The sequence below is a fragment of the Natator depressus genome, chromosome 15 (genome assembly GCF_965152275.1).
Source record: "Natator depressus isolate rNatDep1 chromosome 15, rNatDep2.hap1, whole genome shotgun sequence".
In the NCBI taxonomy this organism is placed as follows: Eukaryota; Metazoa; Chordata; order Testudines; family Cheloniidae; genus Natator; species Natator depressus.
This window is the reverse complement of record NC_134248.1, coordinates 28860377-28870268: the sequence shown is the minus strand read 5'-3', so window position 1 is coordinate 28870268 and position 9892 is coordinate 28860377. Positions and strand designations below refer to the sequence as shown.

General features: G+C 42.5%; 1 protein-coding gene across 6 annotated transcripts in view; it reads left to right on the top strand.

The window, feature by feature from the left end:
• The first annotated feature begins 9 nt into the window (after positions 1–9).
• Positions 10–9892, top strand: part of SVOP (SV2 related protein) — a 43825-nt gene continuing 33942 nt past the window's right edge. For 2 of the 6 annotated variants that reach the window (XM_074973200.1, XM_074973199.1), the window contains exon 1: positions 10–740. Coding sequence is in view for 2 of the 6 variants with exons in the window: in XM_074973195.1 (XP_074829296.1) it covers positions 6330–6364 (35 nt within the window). In the remaining 4 variants the exon portion in view is untranslated. Of the gene's footprint in view, positions 741–6120; positions 6365–6616; positions 6727–9892 lie in introns of those variants that run through there. The other 4 variants (XR_012642031.1, XM_074973195.1, XM_074973198.1 and 1 more) reach the window with 3 other exon arrangements.

The following is a 9892-nucleotide window of genomic DNA, read 5'->3' as shown; positions in this document are numbered from 1 at the left end:
TCCCTAGCAACGGGCTCCTGGGGAGCGGCTGGTTGCTACGGCCTGGAGACTGGCGGCAGGATTCCTCCCCTTCCCCCCAGCCCAGCTGCGCTCGGCGGGGCCGGGTCGATCCGGCCGGGCAGCTCAGCAGAGCAGCCAGCTGCCCTCGATGTGTTGCCACTGAGCCAGTGGGAGGTTTGCTCCTGGGGTCAGCTCCTTGTGCGACAATCCCAGCTGGCCCTACACGAAGAGCGAAGTTTGGCGCTGGGTGCAGAAGAGCTGCAAAGCACAACCCCTGACGCCCCAGCCCGGGAGGCCACGAAGGAGCCAGTAGTCCTTGTTGTTGTAATGGAAATCTCACCATTTTTCAGTTACTCTCACCATTTTAGGGGCCCCGAATCATGCTTTTTGAACGCTTGGGGTTACTTGTAACAACACCGCAGCCGCAACTCACAACATCATTTTGCAGCATCGCGAAATGTCGCCAGAAAAGGTTTCTGCCATGCCACAAAGTGTCACCAGGAAATGTCACTGCGCTGCCTCAAAATCTTGCCCCGAAATATCTCGGTGGCTCTGCAAATGTCTCTGCATTGCCACAAAGAGTTCTGCTTGCGCACCTGCCCTGCGGCCACCTCTCCTCTCATACAGCAGCAAGACTGTGGGGGCGCTGGCATGGCTCTGTTTGTGTTTCCCCAAGCTGGTGGGTGGATTTCACTCTGAATAAATTTCAGACCCAACTGACTTAATTTACAAGTTAACAGGTGAGTTTTCTAGCTACCATTGCTGCAAGCTACTCAACTGGGATCTAAAGACAAGCTGAGTTCTGTCTGTCTCATGCATCACTGCTAGGAGTAAAGATGTTGCAGTTGGAAATTAGCTGTCCATGTTGATTAATGGCCTCCAGAATAGAGGCTCCAGCTCATTCTCCTATAATTGGATTGGCTCCGAAGAGCTGACAAGAGGAAAAATTAAAAGTCAGATCTGCTCACCTTCCTCTTATGAGTAGTCCCACTGATTTTAAGAGTGAGTGCCGTTAACTAGAACAGTTACTCATGTGAGTAAAGTGAACATGATTTGGCTTTTGGTTTTATCGATAATGTAAGTGGATGTGACAAAATATAGGCCAATTTAATGAGTGAATGTTTTTTTAAACTACATCTTGAAAAACAGAGTTACTGTAATATTAATAGAATACTTTTGAACAGTTAAAAATCACAGATTATAAAGATGAACAGAAGGGCTTTCACTTGTTCACAGACTTCTATGTTTGTCTTGCAAGTCAGGGATGTCACAAATGTCTAAAGCAGGGCAGGAGTTACTTTCCTTAGGCTGCTTTAGGGGTACATGATGTTTATCATCCACTCTAGCAAAGGTAGAATAGAACTCTGGGCTTAACAAGTCAGCCAGACAGAAACTGATGCGGAACACTTTTCTTTCAATAAATATTTATGAATAATTTTGAAATCTTCACGTGTATTCAGTTTGGGGTTGCCAATTTTGGTTGGATGTATTCCTGGAGATTTCATCACATAATATAGTATTTAATTAAAGATTAATCTTTAATTCCTGGAGACTGCAGGACAATCCTGGAGGGTTGGCAACCCTAATTCAGTTAGGCCCAAATCCTCTCTGCTGTGCAAAGCCAGAATAAACAGGCATGCCTGGCACAGCAGCCATTGGAGAGAAGATAGAGGAAGAATCCTCCCAGACTGTGGAAAGGCAGTGGATCTGTTCAGGAAATGCTACTGAGACTTTTGAGAGCACCTCAAGATGGCAGCTGCCACTCATTATTAGGGGCCTTGGCAGTTAACAGTCATTTTCATTTTCAACTAATTACTAAATTGATTCTAAGGGCTTTTGTTAGCCAAATGTCTGGCATATTAGATGTCTTTCAGGCCGAGCTCCTATTTGCCTGAGATCATTCAGTGCATGGCAGAATGACAGAGGAGCAGCTGTTAGAGAGAAGGAGAGCAGCTGGAAGGGTAGGGGGAATAGACAGCAGGGGGTTGATAGAACTAGGGGAGCATTAGAGAGAAGATGAGAAAGAAATTTTAAAAAAGAAACAAACCTAGGCCTGGCAGCTGTAGGATGCATATTGAATGTATCATTCTCATAAATGTCTAATGCCTATTAAATGCTTAGTGCACGAGGAGAGGGACAGTGTATGGCAGTGCTTCTCAAGCTATCTGATGTGGGGGACCGGCAATTTTTTTTTCCAGTGTGCGCGCAGACCGGCAGCTGATGGCTCGCGGACCGGCACCGGTCCGCGGACCACCACTTTGAGTAGCACTGGTGTAGGGAACCTTATATTGCTATTTTAGACCTTTAATTTATTGCATAAATTGTCTTATCCAGAGGCACCTGGCTTAGTAAAGGAGTAGTGTAGTCACTGTATTGTTTAAAAAAAAAAGTTCTCTCTGCTACAGAATGACCTTTTTCAAATAGGACATTAATTTAAAATGCCATTTGCTACCAAGATTTTGGAAGAAGCTGTAGCTACATACAGTTGCTGTGATCTCATCTTGTCAGAGACAATTTTGTGGATAAATTTCACTCTGGGATTAGGTCAGTCTGCCCTGCTGAGCCAATTCTGGTTAAGGGCTGTAATGACAGCTTTCCCTTAGCAGTTTCAGTTCAATAACTCCCCTCATTGTAGTGGATTTATCTGCAGCATTTTATTCTGTGGAACATAGCAGCCTTCTTGGATCATTTAATGAATTGAACTGTGTTTGCCTTAACCTGGATTTTCTGAAGAGAAGACACAAATCTTCTTGAAATTTATGATTAAATTTTGTCGGGTGGTCAATCCTGTCTGCTGAAGACTCTTTAACTCTGTATGTTCTGTCTTGAACTATTATCTTCTTTTATTAAAATAAATGTATTGCCTTAAAAAACATTGAGAATCTTTCTATTCCAGGGTTATGGACCTCTTTCATCTCTCTGTGCTGAATCAGTCACTGCCTCTGAATGTTTCCAGTATTCAAGTGACATGACAGGGGTGTGTGGAGGGATGCTGGTTTATTTTAATAGTCCCTCAGAATAATTCCTTGCTCCTCCTTTGTTGGCCATTATTTTTCATCTTGTCTCTATAGCCAGGACTTAAGAACCAGTTGGCTTGTCAAGAATTACTGCCAACTCTACTTTCTTAATATGAGAAAGCAGCAAATCTAAAATGTTAGCCAGTGGTCAAGAATTAATCAGTATTGGGTTAAACTATTAGCCAGCAAACACTAACAGGAAATATTGTCTGGCTCTAGCAATATCTTTTGTTGCTGATTCCTTTGTTCTTTTGGCCTTTGTCTTATGAGTCTTTAAGGGAAGCACTGCAGCACATTCCCTACCAGATGGCCAACGACAATGCTGGCCAGCACAGAGATTGGGGAGAACCATTGGTTCCACCTACTCTTTGTTCCTCCTTTCCTCTTAGGGGAGCTGTTACTAATTGGGGAGCAGACCCTGCACTCCATTCAGCACAGGGACTGCAATTCTACCTGGCCCTTGTATGGACTGCACAAGGAGAGAGGAAGCTCCTCACTCCTACTTGCCAGTGCACACCCACATAAGAGTTAGCTGGAATCTAGCCCATAGGTGTGGGTGGTTGGGTGGGCACAGATGAACCCACTATTGTGAACTAGGATGTATCTTTCAAAACTCTAGGAGAGGTCTCTGCTGGAGTACTGTGTCCAATTTTGGGAGCCACTTTTTAGCAAAGATGTGGACAAATTGGAGCGAGTCTAGAGGAGAGTAACAAATATAAAAGGTTTAGAAAACCTATGAGGAAAAGTTAAAAAAACAGGCATGTTTAGTCTTGAGAAAAAAAAGACTGAGGGAGGACATAACTATTTTCAAATATATTAAGAGCTGTTATAAAGAGGACTATGATCAGTTATTCTCCATGTCCACTTTAGGGAAGTCAAGAAGTAATAGGCTTAATTTGAAGAAGGGGAGATTTAAGTTAGATATTAGGAAATATTTTCTAACTATAAGGGTAGTTAAGCTCTGGAATAGGCTTCCAAGGGAGGTTGTGGAATCCCCATCATTGTAGGTTTTTAAGAACAGGTTGGACAAACACCTGTCAGGGATAGTGTAGGTTTACATGGTCTTGCTTCAGGGTGGGGGGCTGGACTTGATGACCTCTCAAGGCCGCTTTCAGTCCTACATTTTTAAGATTCTGTCTCTTGCTGTGACCTCTTTATTCCATAAAGGAGACAGAGTGGCCCCTTGGGAATTTCCATAGCACAACAGTGGTGTAGGGCTCATGTAAGTAGCCTTATGACATGCTCCTGTGCAGCTGTTAGCATAGGATCATGCCAGGGGCAAGAGGAGAAGTGCCTAGCATACTCTGTGCTCTGGCTATTCTAGGCTATGGAAAAGCCCATAGATAGCTATGCAAGCCTGCCTCAAATTACACTGGCTCCTGGGCTTGCTTTACCTAATGCTGGGGGTGGCATCAGACCTTGGAGCTGCCCAGAATTATGGAGATGGGTTTAAAGTCACCTTCACACCTTTTCCACCTAGGTTCTGACTCCTGTGCTGCATCTTGTCGGAAATGCAGGCTAGAATCTAGCCCATTGTTTCCCATGGAGGAGAGGGGAAGTCCCAATTGTTTCAGTGCACAGTGTGCAAATTTGCCAATTCTGGTTATAGGGAAACCCCTCAAGTTATTTTGTAGGAATAAGTGACTTCACAGTAACAGAGTCCCGCGGTGAATTAGGGAGCAACTGTGTCATCCCTAGAGAAGATGGGAAATGTATCTCCTGCTATATAACTCCTGGCAGCCCTTCTGTATCAGCAATGCACATGTTAAAGTATGTGCATGGTTGGAGGGACTGGCTGGCCAAAGAGCAGCAGTTAAGGGACAGCTGCTACCCATAGGATTTTCTCACCACAGCCACAGCTGTTCCTTGCAGTATTAACTCCCCGCCCCTGGCTTTCACCGCACTTGAAAGATGAAGTTCCAAACAGGCATAGAAGGGGAGTCAGGAGCAACATGGCCAGTGAACCAGCCATCCGAGGGGTGGGAGGCTGGTCAGTATACAGAAGGCAGGCATTCAACCTGGATGTTCCTACATATGCAGCGTTGGGGCTGGGATTCTCCAAAGATCCTCAGAGTCAACATTGTTCAGTGATCATGCCCTTGCTTCTTCTGCCTACACAAACCCTGCCAAGGGGAGAAAGCAATACTGTTTCTTCATCATCCTCCTAGAACATTTTTCCTGTAATTTTTTCTGTTGGGTCTTTCTGTGGAAAGGAATAATAGATATATCCAGTCACACACAGCTAAATTACCCTTTCCATCTATAGGAAAATCCTGTAGAAGGAGAATATCAACAGGAAAAGGTGTGCTAGGTTGATGGTGCATTCTCTCAGATAATGAAGTTACATATTTTGCACAACTTCACTCAAGTACAAGTGCACACACATGTAAACACTGTGAGACCTCTACAACAGATCACCTTTACTAGGCAATCTCTTGCCTTAAGAGACTGCTCCAATGTATCTCCAAACTAAGGGCCTGAGCCTGCAAGCTTCATTCATGTGAACAGCATGCAGTGAGTTCACACACATAAATGTTAGCAGTCTCAAAGCCTTAGGGTGGAATTTTAAAAAGTGCCTAAGTGAGTTAGGCACCTAACTGCCATTGATTTTCAGTGAGGGTCAAGCACCCAACTCCCAGGGTCACCCAAAATAGGTTTTACTCTAATCTATCTACCATCATAAGTATGTGTGTAGGTGTTGTCTGTCATTTATCTAAATTAATTTCATTTTCTGAGAAACCCCCATTAAAGGAAGCAGCTGGACAGCTCAGCCAGTTAATAGCTAGTCATTTTAAGGACCCTCTGCTGCCCCTTTTGTGAGTAGATTCACCCCAGATAACTTTGAACCTCCTTCTATTTGTGACTCCTCATTAGAATGTTAACTGCATTTTCCTGTAGTGTTTAATATTCCCTGAGACGACATCTTCCTAATAAGCAGATGTTTTCACACTAAGTATTGATCACAGGGACTGCAACCTCATAGAATCCGATAAAATACTAAAGCAAAAATACAGCAGCCACCCTGCTAAAATAGTAGTAAGGAACCTGTGAGCTTCTGTGGCCAGAGCAACCTCCTGCCCTGGACTTCCATCAGCAGCAGCTTCTCTCTCTCTTCCCCAGGTCTTCTCTTTCTTTCCCCTCCCTTCCTCCACTCCCTCTTGGCTGCCGCTTTGTTTCGGTGGCTGCTGGTGCAGCTGCTGCTGCTGTAGCGGAGGGAGCTGTCCAGCAGCCAGCGCTCCTGAAATCCCAGCCTCTCTCCATTAACCACAATGTAAGAGCAATGAGAACAGCTCTACCAAACCCAGCCTGGCAATGGAGGATGATTTATTCCAGCTAAGACAGCTGCCGTAAGTAGCAGGGGGAGACAGAGACACACAGGGATTTTTTTTTTTAACAAACTGCAGGGTGCGAATCCCAGTGATTTTTTTCAATTGAAACTATTCCTGGGAAATGGCTCAGGCCACAGGAAGCAGGCCATTTTCCTAGTCTGTCTGCCCAGGTTCAGCATCCTTGATCCCTGGATCTGCTGTAGGGAGCTGTTTGCTTTATTAACTCACTCAATTTTTATTTTTACTTGAACTTCGGGTGGGTGGGTGTGCATGTGGGAGGTGGTTATATAATCTCGGAGGGTGCAAAGCGTTCTAGTGAGAGGAAATATTAGCAATGCATTTGCAATGTGGATTGCATCTGTAAATAACATCGTGCCAAGGTAGGCATCTTCCCTAGCCTTCTATTTCATGCAGCCAACTGATTGCAGATCACAACGTTTCTTCAAAGGGTATGTTTGCAGCGAGGGCCACTGGTGTTTTTAAACTGTGTGGTTTGAAGATGCAGACATTGCTGTACAAGGAATGTTTGTGCATGACAAACTCCTTGCTGTTTGTACCTAAATGCTAGATCTGTGCAAAGAGCTGATAACAACCTGATTGCTGGCTTTGTCATTTTGAAATGGTTTCACTTCTTCTGAATGTGAGAGGTATCCTTTAATAATTACATTTTCTCCATGCTTTGTTGCCTTGCTGCTTAAAACACATCCATATTTATAAAACATTGACTCACGGAGGCAGAGAATAAAGGATTGAACTGAATTAAAAATAATATTGAGATGATGTAAATTAAATAATTTAGTTAAATGTTTAATCAGTTAGGCTTATACAATGACATGAACTTCAGGCTGTGTTGAAAACCATTTGTTATGGTGCAATTCTGCTTTTCAGAAGAGAAAAGATGCATGTTTTCATTAGGCCATCTTTTTTCTATTCTGTTATTTTAATGTACTTAATATTTATCTACAGTGCCTTACAGTGTAGGAATAATTGGATTTATTCAGTATTATGGGGTCTAGCACAAAAATGCAGCTCTATAAGGTGCTTCATTAGTGAAGAATTTCCGAGGTATGCATCAGTAAACTCATCACTGTGTTTTTCTTCTGTTTCAAATAGTTTCACAGGTTCTTTGTTCAAGAGCTGTGTTTTATTCCTTACAATGAGGTTTGGAGCCAGGTTCTTCAGTCTTTACTCAGGCAAAACTCCCATTGAAGTCAATAGGATTTGTTGATCATTTACAATATGTTTGTACAGCATCTAGCACCATGATGCCCCAAACTGGTCACTCTTTAGGTACTACCTCAATATACTTGTTAAATAATAATAAATAATTATTAATAGGTGGGGTTCAAGATCAGGCCCTTTATTAAGAGACAGGTATTTATTAGCACATATTTTGTATGAAACCTAATAATACACTGTAAAATAGTGATATATGTTGTATGAACAATTTTCAGTTATAACCTCAAAGAGAAATTGGGTATGACAGGCCCGATCCAAAGCCCACTGAAGTCAGTAGAAGTATGTCCATTGACTTCAGAGGACTTGGGGTCATGCCCTGGGAGTGCTGAAATTCTAGCATGTGGATTTACTATACAGATAATGGTGCTGCTAAAAATAGCAAAAATACAACAGAAAACAAGTCAATTCACATCCCACATAATTAAATCTGGTGCTCATAAAGCTTTTGTACATAAAATATGAATGGAACATTCATATTAATTGCCTTTTGATAATAAAAATCTTACTGAAGTACAACTTTCAGTATGTGTTTGCGAGCATACATGCTTTGTAGATCATATGATGACTACATATGCATTCTGTTGACAAGCTGACATTGTTATAATGACAATTCTCAAGAGAATGTAAGAAAGTAGTAAATTATTTCATTCATCTTTTAGGTCCAGCAAAGGAAAATTCAAAGCAATTCTGGTTTTACTGAGGTAAAAATACATTTGGGAGAATTTAGAATTAAATTTGCAAATGGAGTTGAGCATAAACCTGAACTGAGAACCTTTTTTATTTCTACTGAATGCAAAAATCCTTTACATATCCCACATCATTAACAGAACATGGGCTAACTCCTAGTTCCACTGAAGTCAATGGGGGTTTTGCCATTAACTTCAACAGGACCAGGATTTGGTCTTATATAATTAGATTTCAAATTTACAAATGCATGTATTTTAAAACAAAAATTGATGAACATCTGTTCTTCCTTTGCTTACCTGCCAAGGCCTAAATCCTTTCGACCAGATGCTCTGTTTGTCCTGTTGCAACTGTTAGCATTATTAAAGAAGTGTAAATAATGCAAGGAATTAATGCAAGGGATGTATTATTATGCAGTGGATCAAATCCTGGGATACCCTGAGTACCCGAAGAAGACCCCAAAACTTCTTAAAATATTTTGCAAGTCAGTTGTTCAAGGGAGCTATAGCAGTGATATTCCCACACAGGTGGATGCTGGACCTTTCCACTACCCATATGCAGCAAAGATTTTAGTGATGAATGACTACAGGTCTTCAAGTAGGGTGTAGTGGGAGAAATAATGCATGTGCCAGGATGGGTCAGCAATATGGTGTGGTCTATGTACTGCCTGATTCCACTAAACCAAAACTCTGCACTATAGGGAAACAGCAGGCCACGTTCACTACTCCTCTCCATGGCCTGTATTAGTGACTGTGGCCCAGTTGCACAGACACTCTGGTGGGATGGGGCTGAGGCTCAGCCCCTGATGTTTTTTTCATGGATCAAAGTCCTTTTACCTGAGCTTTGCTGATTCCCCAGCACTTTGCCCTATTTTAGGTCTAGGGTGTCATCAGCTTTTGCAGGAAAAATACAGAACTCAGGTGTCAGGGTTCCTTCCCCACTCTGAACTCTAGGGTACAGATGTGGGGATCCGCATGAAAGACACCCTAAGCTTATTTCTACCAGCTTCGGTTAAAACTTCCCCAAGGCACAAAGTCTTTGCCCTTGGATTAGGTAAACGCTGCCACCACCAAGTGATTTAACAAACAATCAGGGAAAGGACCACTTGGAGTTCCTATTTCTCCAAAATATCCCCCCAAGCCCTTACACCCCCTTTCCTGGGGACGCTTGAGAATAAACAAGATGAGCACAAATCAGCCTTGGATTTTTAAGACCCAAAAAACCCAATCAGATTCTTAAAAAACAGAACTTTATTAGAAGAATAAATAAAATAAGAGAATAACTCTGTAAGATCAGAATGGAAGATAATCTTACAGGCAGTCAGATTCAAAACATAGAGAATCCCTCTAGGCAAAACCTTAAGTTACAAAAAGACACAAAAACAGGAATACACATTTCCTCGAGCACAGCAAATTTCACAAGCCAAAACAAAGAAAACCTAACGCATTTTCTAGCTAGAGTACTTACTAACTTTACAGGAGTTGGAGGGCTTGCATGCTTGATCTGTTCCTGGCAAAGGTATCACACAGACAGACAAAAGCCTTTTCCCCCTCTCCAGATTTGAAAGTATCTTGTCTCCTCATTGGTCATTTTGGGTCGGCGCCAGCCAGGTAACCTGAGCTT